The 17,506-nt window shown below is 44.6% G+C and overlaps 1 protein-coding gene across 7 annotated transcripts in view; it reads left to right on the top strand.

Annotated features, from left to right (window-relative positions):
* The window catches only part of FSTL4 (follistatin like 4), a 1,281,504-nt gene that overhangs the window by 1,244,389 nt on the left and 19,609 nt on the right, over positions 1–17,506 (top strand). For all 7 annotated transcript variants that reach the window (XM_068273011.1, XM_068273010.1, XM_068273014.1 and 4 more), the window contains 3 exons: positions 272–390; positions 3,053–3,202; positions 13,165–13,272. In XM_068273011.1, the coding sequence (XP_068129112.1) occupies positions 272–390; positions 3,053–3,202; positions 13,165–13,272 (377 nt within the window). The remainder of the gene's footprint in view (positions 1–271; positions 391–3,052; positions 3,203–13,164; positions 13,273–17,506) is intronic.

Below are 17,506 nucleotides of genomic sequence, written 5' to 3' on the forward strand. Positions count from 1 at the left end.
AAAACATGTTAGTTTAAGTTGTGTTTGTTTATCACATACACTCACCTTTCTTTACTACTAATGTTCTAGTCATTATCCGTACTACACATACAAATCACTATATCATACTTTTTTTCACTTGAGGTTTTCTTTAATGTCTTATTGTCTTAACCTTGCTGAATGTGATAATATACTGTGCTCCTCGCTGGCTGTCTTGCTGAGCCTCTTTGGATGGAGAGAGAAGGAGTCGGTATTATGATCCTGCCACTGTTTCCTTCTGATTTCCCTACAGGTCTAAGTGTGGGGAACATGTTTTATGTCTTCTCTGATGATGGAATCACAATAATCCAGCCGCGGGAATGTGAAATCCGGAGGCAGATCAAGCCCAGCGAGAGGATTCTCACAAGCTACGTATGTTCCGCTTAACATTTCACAATATCCACAAAATGTTTACAGCAACTGCTTCTCTAATACGCTTTATCAACGCAAAGGAAACAAAAACCCGCCTACGACACAGAACAGAACAGAAGAGCCCCGAGGCCAAATGGAAAGAGGGAAAGCTCTGGGCTGTTCTGTATGTTGCATCGTACTCGCAGTATCCTCCGCTACCTGCTACTAAGCTAGCACAATATTCAATACATGAGAACATTTTTAGCATTCGTCACGTCACTTGCTCTGGTTAAAAGATCACTGAACTTCCAAAGGTCCCACAGCAATCTCAAATTGCTTCTTATTCGTTAAAGGGAACCTGTGAGAAAAAAAGTGCCCCTACGGGGCAAAAGCCTCTGGATCCTTCCCCCATTCTCCTGTGTAGTTTCAATCCAGCGCTGGCTCCCCCCGAAAATCCACCAACAAGTTGGTCGGCGTATGCGCGCAGGGGCAGTAGCGTCTGCAGCTTGTGGAGATATTTACCTTTAGGATCCAGCGCTGGTCCAGTACCCCAGCAAAATAGCCAAGCCTGATCTGGTCTGCTCTACGGCGCAGGCTTCTCACACCTGTGCAGTAGAGCGGACCCGATCTGCTCTGCTAATGCCGCCAGAGCCCGAGGAGGAAGATGGTACTGGGCTTGTGCTGGATCCTAAAGGTAAATATCAGATGTTACTGTGCCTCCGCGCATACGCTGACCAACTTGTTGGTGGATTTTTGGGTGGAGCCAGTGCTAGATTGGGGCTGCACAGAAGGATGAGGGAAGCCTCATTAGGATCCAGAGGCTTTGCCCTCCTGAGGTAAGTACCCCATAAGCAGTGTCGGACTGGGAGGTGGAAAAACTGAGGAAATCCACCTTCTGGCCAAGAAGCAGTAACCCTGGGCTATCACTCCCAATAGAAACCTGCAGCAAGTCTTCATTGTGAGCTGCAACACCTGATTACTACTGCTTGGCCAGCAAGTGGATTTCCTCAGCTTTTCCAGCTCCCAGTCCAACACTGCCCACAAGGGCACTTTTTTCCTTACAGGATCTCTTTAAAAGATAACTGTAGTTAAAATAACATAATGAAAAAAATACTTTTTACTACAATAATTATTTGATAAATGATTTAGTCAATGTTAGGCCATTGTAAAATCTTTACTCGCCAATTTACTTTCTGAAATGTATCACAGATCTATGCAGAATGCTTGTTTACTGAGAGTTCTAGAGCCTATAGGAAAGATCTCTGGTCTCCCAGAATGTTCTGAGGGGGAGAATTATGCATAACTAGCCTCAGTTTAGGGAGCTACCCATATACAGCAATATATAGCTATAGGAAGTGTTTCTGAGGCTGAAACCAGGATATTTAACGTAAAAGTGGGTATCCAGAATAATGTACTTAATTGTACTATAGATACAGACAGTTCCTCTTTAGTGCAATTGCCCCTAGCTGCCTGTTATTTATTTGTGCTCCCCGTTTGCCTACAGTCTGTACAAATACTGTAGCGTATAGGTACTTTAGGGCTTTTATAAGGCTGAAAGCACACTTACCAATGCAATTTCACTAAGGATTTTGGGGGTTATGCAGCTCTCTGCATTCCCATTTTCCATATGTGATTTTTGCAATAGTGCGCAATTTTATGGATTACATTTCAGTTGGGTGCAGAGTGCTGACCAAAACTAAACTGCTGCAAAAAATGTGACATTGGCATGGGACATTGAAAATTACACCCTGAAAAAGATAACCATCTCCAAATAGGGTGTATTATATTTATTATTATTAATTTCGATTTTGTTTGTGTGCCTCTGGAACCGGTTAAGCAGGTGATGATAAATTAGTGAAACTTTGGGGTTGGTTCACTAAAGGAAATAGGGCGCGTAATCTCTGTTACTTGCGCTATTTCCACAGCGTGCTTTAAATGTACAGCGCATGCACGCTACGCGCGAAATTAGCCGTGTAGCACGTGCATACACAGGAGCGCACACTATGCAGCATAATGAACACTGAGTCATCAATCAAAACAACCCCCCATTCTACTTACCTGGGGCTTCCTCCAGCCCCTCCAGCTGACATGTCCAACGCCGCAGCTCCGCACTCGTTGGCCCGGGGTCCCCACTGGTACAGAGGCCGAAAACAAGGTCGTCTCTAATACGCCTGCGCGAGTGCCGCTGTCAATCAAGGCCACATTGTCTGCGGTGTACTGTGCAGGTGCAGAACTACTGTCCCTGTGCAGTACACCGTGGATAACGTGGACTTGATTGACAGTGGTGCTTACACAGGTGCACTAGAGGTCAGTCTCTGCACCAGCAGAGACCCCAGGCCGGCGGCTGCGAGCAGAGCTGTCAGCGTGGGACATGTCAACTGTAAGGGGCTGGAGGAAGCCCCGGGTAAGTAGAGGGGGGTCTTATTATGATTAAAGACTCCTTTAAGCCTCCTTCCAGCAAATAAGGAGCGCTCCTCTCCTCCTGCCCTGAGCCCTTTCGTGTCTAATTACTATAAAGGATGTGACATGTCAGGCTGCCTATTGGGCCAATCAGAGTGTGAGTAACAGGAGATTACTGGCGCTATTTCTTTTAGTGAATAAACCCCAAAGTGACCTACATCACAGTTGAAGCCACTATGCACTCCTCAGTATGTAACAGTACCTATGTTTTCCCTCAACACAGGAAGAAATATGTCCGCAAACAGAAGAGGGTGCGGATCAAACTTGTTTGTGGTCTTCTGCTGTCAATGTGAGGGAGAAATACATCTACGTGGCCCAACCAACACTTAACAGAGTTCTCATTATTGATATCCAAATGCAAAAAATCAAACAGGTAAATTTCTTGTAAATAGCTAGAGATTATCTGGAGGCTGTGGCTACAAGGAGGGTGCTATGGAGTCCTGCTGGACAGGTATCCCTACAGTAACTGCTGCTGAGGACTTTCTGCAGGTATTAGTGGCATTTGGCAAACCATGATCTTATGATTGCATGTGTGCTTTGGGAACCTCCATACAATGTTTATTAAACTATGAGAGGCTAATTTATCAGGACAGCTGCAAAACAAAATTACCCAGTTTACCCAGAGGAACCAATCAATTTGCATTTGATAAAGGGCACCTGAACTGAAATGTGACATGATGAGATAAACATGTATGTGAGGGGGTGTTGATAATGTCCTGGCTTTGCCCGGAAATAGTTATGCTAGAGCAGGGGTGCCCACACTTTTTCAGCTCGCGAGCTACTTTTCAACTTGCAGAGCCCATGAGATCTACCTGACCCCCGCACCCCCCCCCCCCATACATAAGGATTCTTGTCACCTCCAAACCCCCCTCCCCCCCCAACAGCCTAGCTAATAGTAGCAGCAGAAGCCTTCTCCCCTACTTGTCCTGAACCTCCCCTACCTATCCCAGTAGTACATTCCTCCCCCCTTCAAACAGCAAATAGCTTCAGAATCCTCCTGAAGCTATTTGCCCAGTGTTCTCATTCGCCTGGCAGCCTGTAATGGAGAAGACGCTGTGCGAGTCACCCCCATTGCAGGAGTGCAAAGTATAGCAACCCTCCCCCCATAGCAAGTGTGGTCAGTAGAAATGACCCCACAGACACCACCACACCATATCTTAGTGGAGCTGTGGGACCTATTCCAGCAATGTTTCAGGTCTCCTCTACATTTAGAATTGTGCTCCAGCTCCCCAGTATTCTTGCATGTTTCATAACATGCATTGGGAGCCATACAGAGTTGTGCTGCAACACAGTGCACAGCTGTTGGAAAGACACGAAGGCAGACCTACCTAATCCATCTCAAGAGCAGGTAGAATACATGTGCTTCGCTGTGCTACTCTGTGCTACTCTGCACCTTGATCAGTGAGTCGCCAGTATCAGTAACTTCCCAAGTTCCCACGGAGGAGAGGAGACGCTGTGTGAGTGAGTCACACGGCCTGGAGGGGAGGAGACATGTCTCCTCATTAGCTCCTCTGCACTTCAGCCACGCCTCTCCTTTAGCCGCGCCTCTCTTCTCTTCTCATCTACCAGTAGATCGCGATCGACCTATTGGGCACCCAGGTGCTAGAGTTATGGAATGACACATTTGTTCAACATATTACATCCTGAGGCTGGTGCACTTGGTACAGTGTAGTTGCAGCTTTTCTAGACCAATCAAATAAAAGTCCTTTGGTTGAGTCTCAAACCAGCTCTCAGCAGCATGTTTGAAGTCAGAAATGTCCTCAGAACATTGCCCCTTCAGGTGTTTCTTCAAGTTCGTGAACAGTTGGTCGGAGGGCACCCACTTTGGGGCTCATCTTTAACGGTGAAATGGCCAGTCTTAAAGTGAGCATTAAGTGAATTTGAAATACAGAAACAGATACTTACCTAAGGAGGGGGGAGGCTCTTGGCCCTATGGACCCTTCCCGTTCCTGTCTTGGTCCCTTCATTGCAGCACCGTCACCTCTTTTAGCAGTCTCCAACCGCTCTCTCGCTCACTTGCACATGCGCAGTACGGAGCCACCCGTCTTCCGGAGCACTCAGGCTCCAGAAGACTTACGAAGCCTGCCGCAGTGGGAGATTGAAACGGGGGATATACCGCTGGAACAAGTGGACTGTGAGAGGAATGGAAAGGCTCAGTAGAGCCCAGAGCCGTCCCCCTACCTAGGTATCTGTTTTTTATTTTAAAATCGCTTCAGGTTTGTTTTAAAACAAGATATCCAGGTTTTTACAGTGTTTTAGGAAGGACACTTCTCCCTCAGTGTTTGTGACATCTCAGTGTGAATGTACTGCTGACTTTCACCGGAGAAACAAAACTTAATGATGGCCCGTAACTCCAATAATGTGAAACTGGCTTGTGCCTCTGCCATCACAGCTTCTCACTAAAAGAAATTACAGTTTAAAGAATCACAAACACCTGATTATTTGCATTTACATACTAAGATATTAGGCTGTCATGTGCCCCCCTGCTTGTTTTTCTATTTCATCTCAAAGGGGAAAAGCCAGGAAGTCATCAGCACCTCCTCATATGTGGAGTCCCAAGCCTACATAGAACTAGCCTGTGTTACTTTTTTTCTGTTCCTCACTGTAAGGCAGTGTTCCCCAACCCTGTCCTCAAGGCCCACCAACAGTACATGTTTTGTGGAAATCCACACAGGCAGTTAATAAGCTCTGCTGAGACACTGATTACCTCACCTGTGAATGTCTGTGGTTTTCTGCAACACATGTAGCGTTGGTGGGTAACAGTAAATTCGGGCGCCTGAGGCAAGTGGACAAATCGGGCGCCGCCATTCACTCCCATAATAAATATCGTTTAATGGGTGCCCGACAGGAAAAAAGGGCGCCAGAGAAAAATAACGTTTTATAAGCGGCGCCCGGAGACTTATAACTGCTTCTCATGATTACACATTATTTTATGATTTATAATTTTTTAAACATTATTTTTAAACGAAAAACAGTACAATCTTTTTTAAAACATTATTTTTAAACGAAAAACAGCACAATATTTTTTTCACACGTTATTGATGCTTATCACAGGGGGGTCTTAGGTTTAGGCACCACCAGGGGGGTCTTAGGTTTAGGCACCACCAGGGGGGTCTTAGGTTTAGGCACCAACAGGGGGGTCTTAGGTTTAGGCACCAACAGGGGGGTCTTAGGTTTAGGCACCAACAGGGGGGTCTTAGGTTTAGGCACCACCAGGGGAGTCTTAGGTTTAGGCACCATCAGGGGAGTCTTAGGTTTAGGCACCACCAGGGGGGTCTTAGGTTTAGGAACCAACAGGGGGGTCTTAGGTTTAGGCACCATCAGGGGAGTCTTAGGTTTAGGCACCACCAGGGGGGTCTTAGGTTTAGGCACCAACACGGGGGTCTAGGGGTTAGGGGTAGGTACAGGGAGGGTTACTTACTATTTTTTTTAAACGTTATTATACGTTTCACTTTTTAAACGGAAGATTAACGTTTTCACAATTGCCAGTTTCATGCACATTATTTAATGATTTATAACTTTATAAAACATTATTTTTAAACGAAATATAGTACATTATATTTTTAAACGTTATCCATGTTTATCGTTTAAAACCCCGCGCCCTTTTTTCCCAGCGCCCCTTTTTAACGTACGCGCGTTGGTGGGCCTTGAGGACAGGGTTTGGGGAACTGGGCTGTAAGGGACAAAATAGTAGGGCTCTGAATGATATTTTTACTCCAGTTGGAGTGTAGCATAACTCACTGACAACTTATTACAGGCTATATAACTCCTGTATGACAATCTTGAGAGACCATCTTGTTAGGAATATATGAAAAAGGTCAATAGTTCAAGATGGTTGTTGCAAGACATCTGTAACTGTCCTCATTCAGCTAAGACAACACAAAATGTAAAACCTAAAAAGCATAGGATTATCCCTTTCAATAAATTACCACTGTGGGATTCCAAACAAAATCGTTTTTTTTTAGGCATAAGACTGTAGTTATACAGTAATTGTTTATCTCGGTACTTTATTTTCTGTTCAGTTTTGCTTTAAATAAATCTTATTATTTTTATTTTATTTATTATTATTATATTGCTTACTTTTTACACCGCTCTATATGATACACAATAGAGTGTTTGTATTACAAATGTACAAGCTGTGACACAGCAGGGATACAACAGGTAGGAAATATTGTACTGTTGCTACAAGCTAATCAGGGTTTCTGGCAGGTTTCTGTGAACAATTCCTCCATTTCAGGCTCTACTTGTTTATGCACTGGTCTTGATAAATTCACACAAATAGACACTTTACCAATGCAGGTACAAAGAAAACTTCAGCAGAAGTGGAGTAGTTACCCAGAGCGATCAATCTGGTTTCAGTTGTTGAACGAAAGAAGTATTCTGATTCACTGCTCTGAACAGCTGCCCTATATTTGCCCTGGTTACCTTGGATTGGTCTTGATACATTTGCCCATAAGAGTACTGTTATGAAATGATTGCTATTGTTTGAAAATGATACAGAATTTTTTAGTGAGGTCACTTTTGAGAGTAAAAAAATATAAATACTTGGGGCTTCCTCCAGCCCACTTCAGCCTCATTGGTCCCTTGCCGTTCTCCCAGGCATCCTGGATCTTTCGCTAGGAGGCCCAGTAATTTGGCCAGTCGGGGCCAGTCAGCACAGTCCGGCTGCGCACGTTCCCCTGCTGTGTTCCCATCGTCGGGAGCATTCTACCACTACGCAGTAGTACTGTGCAGGCACAGAACACTCCCAGTGGCAGGAGCGCGATGGGAGGTGCGTGCGGCCCAGACGCAAATGCGCAGTTCCCCCTTCACTGGCTGAATTACCAGGCCACCTAGCAAAGGATCCATGCGGCCTGAGAGGACGGCAAGGGACCAATGAGGCTTTTTCATCTCAGGTTTACTTTAAGCTGATAGATTTTTGGGGTCCTACAGTGATTTTGTTATAGGCCCTCATCACTCCCAGCTACATAACAATTTCCTCTCTAAATATTGTCTAGAGCAGGGGTGCCCATCAGGTAGATCATGATCTTGGGGTAGATTGTAAAGGACTTCTGGGTAGATCCCACATTGCTTACCTGAGTGACTGACTCATAGTTCTCTGTCTCTGTAACTTGGATGAGCTGAGTATGGCATGCTGTGTCCTGAGATTTTGCACTGCAGTGTAGAGGATTTATGATGTTGCAAGGTGGGGAGCCATACATTTAGAAGCTTGATGTGCTACTGCTTATTACAATTTTGCTGGACACTGAGCAGGATATTGTAACACTATTAGGTCAAGCACTGTTCTATTTGGCTTACTAAGGAGGACTCTATGATATGCATCTTATTGACTGCCGGCCTGTGGATATCATTAATGTACTGTTGATGTACATGTGCTGCTATTGTGGCTTGCATCTGTAGGTAGATTCATAATATTCAATTCGTAATTTTCGAAGTAAAATTATGTAAGTAAAATTTTGAAGTAAGCTCTGAGCTGCAGCTGATAGAACTCGGGAATATTGTTAAATATACCGGTATTCTTCTATCGGCATTACCCTGCACACTTTTTAACGGGCAATATTTTTAAAAAATTTGTTCTCCCATTGATGGCCTACCATTTATAAAACTAGCAAGATTCTCTCTCATGTAAAAAAAACACTCATCTTAATTGTTAATATGACCTCTGGATGTACCTGTGTTTGCATTTTTAAGCTGAAGTTCCAGCATGTATAATCACCCCATATTGGCGGTTTCACGGCTGAGCCTGGCAATATACTCTGCCTTGGCTAGCGCTGTCCATAACACATATTTCTATCATAAACATTATTTTATAGTAACTGGAACCCTGATGGTATTCAATACATTTTCCAGCAGATAGTGCATCTAAGCCAGCGCTATTAAGGCAGTCATACTCTGCACACTCTTAATCGATATACATGACTGTAGAGGCCTATAATACAGGAGGTGCCTGGTGAAAAGAATTGAGGTTTTAATTCAGTACAATTTTTCTTTATTCTATGAGAAATTAAATTAGCAGGTCTGAACTGGAACTTTGCTTGAGATCAAGGCCTTGATTTACTATAAGGCACTGTAGGCATGTGCCTACAGGCGTCTGATGATGGAAAGGCAGCTCCCCTAGTGCCTACCTCCCTATGTAGAGTCCCAAACAGAGCATAAATGAGAGGTTACTCACCCAGCTCTCGCATTCCACTGACGAGATCTCCCTTCAGTTGGGGGCACCACTAGCTACTTAATGTTAAAGGTGGCCACTAACGGTCCAATTTGTAGCGAAAAATCGTTTGAGCGATCAAATTATTCTTATTGGACGTGATCGGATTGGTTGTAAATAATCTCCGTTGATGTGCACAATTGGTTACGAATGATTATAAAATTAGTCGTCCAATTGGATTTTCATTGAAACAAAATTTTGATTTTCTTGTTGGTTGTGATAGATAGGATAGCAAAGATTGGTTTGTTGATGGTGTAGTGAATGATGTATTACGATATTTCACTTCTGTTATAAACTGTTCTTATCACCTTGCTTCGACACCATCGTCTCACAGACTGTGAGATCACTTGACTCTCCACACAGCAAACAGGAAATAGACTTTCTCAGGCTTCTCCAATGTTTCCGTTATTTATTCAAATCACAGAAAGACAGATAGATACAGTCATCATATCCTAGCCATGCCATCCTATCACAGACATAACTAAGAACCGCCCGAGCGAGCTATACGACCCCAAACCACTGTAACTGTTTTAACTGTTAACATCCCAGCTCGAACTTCAACACAATACAGACATTGAAAAAACATGTTAGCAGCAGCACCGACTGGAAATGCGAGAAACGTGCAGAACATCTCACAAACAGAAAGACACTCGCTTTCCTCCTCTCTCCCTCTATCCCCTCTCTCCACAACTCATCTGCAGCTTATCTCAGCCATAACTCAGAACTATTACAGCGCTATTACTGAGACGAACAACAGACGAGCTGGCTGAACAACATAACAGATGCAGATATTTACAAGCATGTTAGCAACTCTGACTGGAAACGCGCGGAGGAAAGACAAACAAAAACCTCACCCATTATCTCAGCTGTCCCTCTGCGAACTTCCACAGCTACCCAGAGACAAGGGCTGTCCACCCAGCTCCCCGAGAAAACTTACTTCTAAGTTTTACAACTGTTCTCTCCTGTCTACTCTGCTACCTCTCCCCCCTGTCCACCACTAACACTGTTGGTTTCCCTCTGCCGCGGGGGACCCCCCCCCCCCTTATCTATCATCCTGCCCAGTCTCTGGACAGGGAGAGAAAAACAAAACAAAACCCAGAGAGAGAGAAAACAAAACATCTGCCACACAGGAACATCGAATCCTAAGAAACAATCAAAGCGCATAAACTCTGAAAACACGTTCTGTATTTACATCGGAGCTGCACCTCTCCTCACCTCTCCCTTCACGCACAGGAGAGATGAGAAGCCCGCAGCCTCCACTCTGCAATTAACACAGAATGTACACATTAACACAGATAACGCCATATAACAACGTAAAACATACTTGCCTGAGCAGAAGACTTTGTAAGCCTGCGAATTCGACCAGCTTTTGGCAACTTTCCACGACACTGAGTGGATCTCTGGAACTACTGAGCGTCAGCTCTGTGTACCCACACTGGCTCAGCGGATCAATCCCTAGCGGCAGCTGCCAGCCGGCCTCGGAGCCTTCCAGTCACCTGTGATCCGGTTTAGGCTGTGACTGATGTGCACTGTCAGTCAAAGTTTAACATCCACGAGTGTCGCCGCTGGTTTCCCCGAATTGCAGCCCGTGCCCGTGTGTGCTCGGCTCCCACACACTACTCACACCAGCTTATCAGTCTCAGCTTGATAAGCTTTACAGTCCGTGTCCGTCTATTCCGCTTGTTTTGCTGTGGAATATCTTGAAACCATTTTCCTTCGGCCCCGGCCCCGTCTGCCTGTTTTGCTAGGCAGGGAAGGATTTCAGGCACCACTGTTATAAACTGTTCTTATCACCTTGCTTTGACACCATCGTCTCACAGACTGTGAGATCACTTGACTCTCCACACAGCAAACAGGAAATAGACTTTCTCAGGCTTCTCCAATGTTTCCGTTATTTATTCAAATCACAGAAAGACAGATAGATACAGTCATCATATCCTAGCCATGCCAATCTTCATGTTGCGTTACAAGCTCATGATTAGACTCCCTACTGAAGTCACTCAGGTACCTTCTTCCTACCTACGTTACACTAAACTACCTATGTACATAGCATACATTATATCAGATTACATAAAGGAAGAACATGCTTAAAGAAATAATTGGGTTCCAGTCAGTATTGCGAGCTAGTGCGGAAGGAAGAAGCAGAAGTGAGTTCCCCATCGCTCGCTCCAGATTTAATACCGACTAGGAAAGAGTTAAATATGACATCATCTTCGCCACCCCCTATATCAGTCTATTGGTGGACCCACTCGTGGTGTCATCATACCCGCCTACTCGATTAATAATCGATGAGGCACTTGACCCAGATGCAGGCATGTGGATGTTTAGTAAATATGGCCAATGTTTACTGTTCCTGTCCTGTAAGTGGAGGTCAGAGTAAACCGATGGCCTTCTCTTAGGAACATGTTCTTAGTATCTGCGTGTATCTTCTGCTACACGCAGACCCTGAGATGCCTCTGCCTGCATCACCAAACCTCTATCTATTTTAAAGGCATACACTGCGGACAAGCCTTTTACATAAAACTCAGGCCAAGTAACTGAGGCCTACTTAAATTATAACAACTTCGATCAGATTTATCTGATCGCTCCAACAATTTTTCGATAGAAATTGGACAATTAGTGTTCACTTTAAGGGTACCTCTGACTAAGTTATGCTAAGGGGCACCTGTACCTACCTATGACAGGCAAGGGAAGTAAGGGAGAAGTAAAACTTGCAGTGCGGTTCAGTGGGGGTTTGTTGGCTCATGGAGGGTAAAGTCTAAGGTGCCAGGACATCTGTGCAAGGCAAGGACAGCCAATTTCAACAAATTTAAGGTAAATTGTATGCAGCTTTGAATTGGGCCGATGAAAACTGTCAGGAAGTGCATCTTTATGACCCAGCTCCAAGATACATATAAGTTAGATGAAATTTACATGCAAGCCAGCAAGCACAGGCTTTGCACTAGGCAAGATCCTAGACCCAGTGTGCTAGGAGGTGGCTTTTATGGGTTCAAAAGCTGGTCACTGCTGAGGGAACCACTCATCTAGGCCTCTATGCTCTCTCAGTGGTGAACAGCACAGCTGTATGCATGCAGCATAGAGAGCTGGGTGGGTGGGCTGGATAGGCAATCCCATCCAGGCCCACCCATCCAGCTCTCTATGCTCCCTCAGTGGTGAACATGAACAGCCCGGCTCTATGTATGTAGTATAGAGAGTTAGATGGGTGGACTAGATAGGTCGTCCCACGCAGGTCCGCCCATCCAGCTCTATATGATGATGTCAAGTGAGGCTCCAGGATGCAAAGCGTGCACATGCAGGCAGAGGTATGGAGCCAGACAGGGTTCGGCAGTGGGTGGAGTTTAGGGCATCAGGGGTTCTGTGCCCGTAGGTTCCCGAGATGCAAATCTCGACCTGCAAGCTGATATTTTTAGCATCTCTTTGCAAAGTTCCTGTTCAGTCTCACTAATGCAGTTTTTAGTAGATTAAAAATAGATTTTCTTCGAATTAAAAGATAAATTCTGCTGATGACTGGAGCTCCGCCTCCTTACCAGGTACCATAAAACTGATTCCTCAGCTTCTCAATGGGCTAACACACAGATAAAACAACTGTTGAAATTTTGGATATTGACCTTTTTTATTTCTATTTAAAGGATACCCGAAGTGACATGTGACATGATGAGATAGACATTTTACAGTGCCTACCACACAAATAACTATGCTGTGTCCCTTTTTTATCTTTCTCTGTCTGAAAGAGTTAAATATCAGGTGGCTGACTCAGTTCTGACTCAGACAGGAAGTGACTACAGGAAGTGACTATAAAACACTTTCCTAGCAGAAAATGGTTTCTGAGAGCAAGAAAGAGATAAAAAGGGGAATTTCTTATAAGTGAGGGTCACACTGTAGTCACTTCTGTCTGAGTCAGGACTGAGTCAGCCACTTACATACCTGATATTTAACTCTTTCAGGCAAAGAAAGAAAAAAGGAACACAGCATAGTTATTTGTGTGCTAGGCACTGTACATACACATGTCTATCTCATCATGTCACTTCGGGTATCCTTTAAGCAATTTTGTTGTGGTACCATATTTACTTGGCATTTGAGTATTTGCTATTTTACACTCTTTATTTATATTTTTGCCTTTCTCAAAGACGATAGATGTTGATCCTTATCCAGCCAAATTATTGTATGACAAATCTCATGACCAAGTTTGGATTCTTAGCTGGGGAGACATAGATAAATCGCATCCATCATTACAGGTGAGTGCCTTGGTGTTTGCTTGCATTTGCTTGTTGCTGCTAAATATCACAGTGGTTCTTTCAGTACTCAGTATTGTGACACACAATTTTCATTTTTGTACATATGCAGTGATCTTTATATACTTTAAGCCGTTGATTTTGATTTCAAAGTATGGATATTACCCAAGGGTGCAATTTGAAAAGGAAAAATGCTAGGGCTGTAACATCAGGGAGATGATAGTGATCTAGTGCATGCAAATGGGTGTGGCTATTTGAGTGCACTTTAAAGGTACACATGACTACTGTGAGACTCTCCTAATGTTATAATTAAGGCATTCAATGGCATTTATTTATGGTTGCAGAACAATGTATCTCCTTTTAATATACCCCTGTGTCCCCTCTGCGCCGCTCTCTGCCCCCGTGTGCTGTGTTCTGTCACCCCGCAGAAAACGTGGAAAAGCAGCATGTCGGTATCTAACTGGGGAAAGGGAGTCCCTTGCAGGAGAGGCACTTCTGCAAATAAGCCCCCTCTGGCGTTAGGAACGCCCCTTCTCTCCTCTGCCATTCCCCCCCTCTCCTCTGCCTTTTTTTGACTGCTCATTCTTCTCATGGGGGTTCTTAAAGAGATTCTGTAACAAAAAAAACATCCCCTGGGGAGTACACACCTCGGGAGGGGGAAGCCTTAGGGTCCCATTGAGGCTTCCCCCATCCCTGTAGCTGTAGGCAGTCCAGCACTGGCTCCCCCGAAGCGTCCCCGAATCCTCACCCGACAAGTCTGACAAGCGCTGATAAGCGCTGATTTATTTACCTTCCCTGGCTCCAGCAGGGGGCTCTGTTGTGGCTCTAAGCACGGAGATAGGCGGAAGTAGCCGATCTCCGTCGGGTCCGCTCTACTATGCAGGCGCAAGAGACTTGTCCCTGCGCAGTAGAGCGGACCGACAGAGATTGCCTATTTCTGCCTATCTCCGAGTGTAGAGCCGATACTGCGTCTGCGCTGGAGCCGAGAAGGTAAATATTTACATCCCCTCTATTCGGAGGGGTACAGCAAGACCGCCTTAAGACACAGGAGGACAGGGAAGCCTCGATCGGATCCGGAGGCTTCCCCCACCTGAGGTGAGTACCCCCCCAGGGGAGCCTTTTTTAATTACAGGTTTTCTTTAAAGCGGTATCGTCACCATAAAAATCAAATTTCAACAGCAGCTGGTCTGAATGTATTAAGTTATAAAGATGCTAATCCTGCATTCAAAACTTTCAAAACTTTTTCTGCTGTTATGATTTGGAGTTATCATATACCTTAGGAGCACTGGCTCTTTAGTAGTCGGTGCCAAAGAATTGCATGCTGGGGGTTCTTTTTATCTAGAATATATTCCTCCTCTTCCCTTTATTTCCCTGCCTGCTGCTTATCTGAAACCTAATCCCCTTAATCACTTGTGTTTACAAGCAAGGCTGAAGCGACTCAGCGATTGGAGGAGACAAGAAAAAAAAGTAAAGGGCAGAAATGACATCACGAGTTAGCCTTAACTGTGGGCAAAAGACATGGCCCCCACCAGGAACAGAATTCTCGTCATTTACTATATAACATTCACTGAAATCAAAACGTGGCCAGTACAATGCATGTGTTATGTAAGTAGATCAAGTATTTATCTACTTATATATGTGTTGTTTTCCCTGGAATAGTATGGCTGATCCTACTGCTTTAAGGTTTCTTTTATTCTCTCCAGTTTTCTCTGCTTTACCTTCCCAAATCTGATGAAATAAAGCAGGTTGAAATGTCTGCACTAACTGGTAAATCGTTTGCAACTGTTTATCTTATATAACCCTGTATTTACAAAATGACAGAGTGCGTTGAGATAATAACTGCTGTAAAAGTATTCAAACCTCTGTTGCTTCACAAATGAAAATGTATTTTAATATAAGGGTAAAAGAACAGGGCCAGTTTAGGGTGGAAATGCAAAGTTTGGAAAATAAAATAAAGAGTAAAGAAACTGCATAAGCATTCTAGTGCTTTGTAATATAAGGGGTGGTTAAAGAACTCTCGTACTCTGTACATTGAAATCTGCTTATTTCACACTCCCCCGTCTTTATCCTGACTAACATAAACTCTGTTTCTCAGAGCAGCCAAGTGAGATGCCAGGCTGTGATTTTTTTTATGTGAACTGTAAATATTTCATTTCATTTCCTAAAACCTGTTATTTTTTAGCAGTTAAGCTTAATTTACCCACATAACGTTCTGCTGCTGATGAACTCTATACATCTGATGCTTTTGGCACCTACAGCACGCAACTGAGAAGCAGTTACTTAATATAAGGTTAAGGCCTTGTTCACATTATAAATCACCAGCGATATCGCAAGCGCTGAGCGATTTATTGAGAGTTTTTTAAGCGGTTTTCCTTGCGCTTTGCGCTTAGAAAAGTGCTTTTCTAAGCGCTTTTGCAGAGCGATTTGTTTTTTTTGCACCCGGAAATGAATAAATTAAAATGTATTTATTCATAAAAATGCTCGGGAAATCGCTAACGAAGCACTTTTTCAAGCGGTTTACGATTTCCCTATACCTTCCATTGAGCCAAAGTACTCAGAAAATGGTATATGTAGCGCTTTTGCGAGCAGAAAGAAATCAAAACGCTCATATGTGAACACACGCAACTGATTGTTCAACTTGATTTCCCAATCAGCAATCAATCACACCGGAAAGCCACATTGACATGCATACATGTAGGATGGCTTTTCAAGTTGATGTTTTATTCCTAAGCAAGTGCTTACTGCCTGCATTTGTAAATATGTCTTAACTACCTGCCAAGCGCTCCACGCTAAATGGTGTGAACGCGGCTGCAGCCCCAGGACCACTCCACGCCGATTGGTGTGAATGGCTTCCTATGGGGCTTGCAGGAGAGCGTGCGCATCTCCACTCTGATGACGGAGCGCCACTCAGCCTTCAGTCTCCCAGACTGTGAAATTATAATAACTATGTACAGCGCTGCGATCTAAGGCAACGCTGTACTGGGGACAGCCGTGTGGCACGGCTGTCCCCCTGGGGGACACAGGAGCGATCTGCTGTCATAGGCTGAAGCCTATCACAGCCAATCGCTGTGATAGGCTGACGGGGGGGAGGGAGGGAGAGTGGGAGGGAAAATAAATTAAAAAGAATTAGCAAATTTATTTAAAAAATATTTATAAAAAAAACAAACAAACATTAATTGGAGGAGCGATCAGTCCCCACCAACAGAGAGCTCTGTTGGTGGGGAAAAAGGGGGGGGAGCCTTAAAGCTGCAGTGGCCCATTTAGTAAAAAAAATGGCCTGGCTACTGGGGTGTTTAACACCGCGGTCCTCAAGTGGTTAAACAGGGACACCACATCAGAGCTGTCTCTTGTGTCCCTCTGCTGACCTGTCCTGAGATTTACCCAACTTGTGGAACGTGTATTCCATGTTAATTGAGAGCTAGCTTACTAAAGGGTGTGCCCAGAACTCATTGGCGTAGCTAAGAAGCTATGGGCCCCCCAGGCACTCTATACACATGTAATCGCCGCTGGGAGACTTGGGCACAGGATACAGCCGGTATGGCTTATCCTGCTGCTGCACAAGCTCCCGGCGATGTTAATTACTATTCCCCCTCTTTGTCCACATGGATAGTGGGAAATTATATAATTCTGCTTCCGAATTATAGTGTTTTAAAATGTAACTTCTGCTCTGTCTTCTGAGTCCTGACGGTGCCAAAGTTACTCAGTGTGCGCCCAAATCTCCTGCGCTGTAGGAATACAGCGCTCGGTAAGCAGGGGGATGAGGAAAAGTTTGTTACTGATTACCCCTATGCAAAGCATCTATAGAAGTGATCATTACCAGCACAGGACCAATAAAGAACTAATACTGCCATTGAGGGAGGGTCCGCAACCTCTGCATACCTTATTGCTACGCCCCTGCCAGAACTTCATAGGGCACAACAGGGTCATATTCATAGGGTCATCGTTACAGCGCCACCCGGTGGTGAAAGAGGGGTGATGGAAGAGATGGAAGACACTCTTTCGTCACCTCTCTTCCACCACCGGGTGGTGCTGTAACGTTGACATGTTCTCCTGGATCCCGATCACTGAACTGAGAAGACATGACGGGATTACATCACCGCTGCGGTGGAGGAAGAAGAAGCCGATCCAGCCATCCAGACAGGTAGCTATAAAAGCTAAAAGCTCCCTTTGTATATATAAACTATAAAAACTCACTCCGTACACTTCCCCAGTGGCAGGAAAAGTTAGGACCTGCAGC

This window comes from Hyperolius riggenbachi, chromosome 3 (assembly GCF_040937935.1).
Source record: "Hyperolius riggenbachi isolate aHypRig1 chromosome 3, aHypRig1.pri, whole genome shotgun sequence".
NCBI lineage: Eukaryota > Metazoa > Chordata > Amphibia > Anura > Hyperoliidae > Hyperolius > Hyperolius riggenbachi.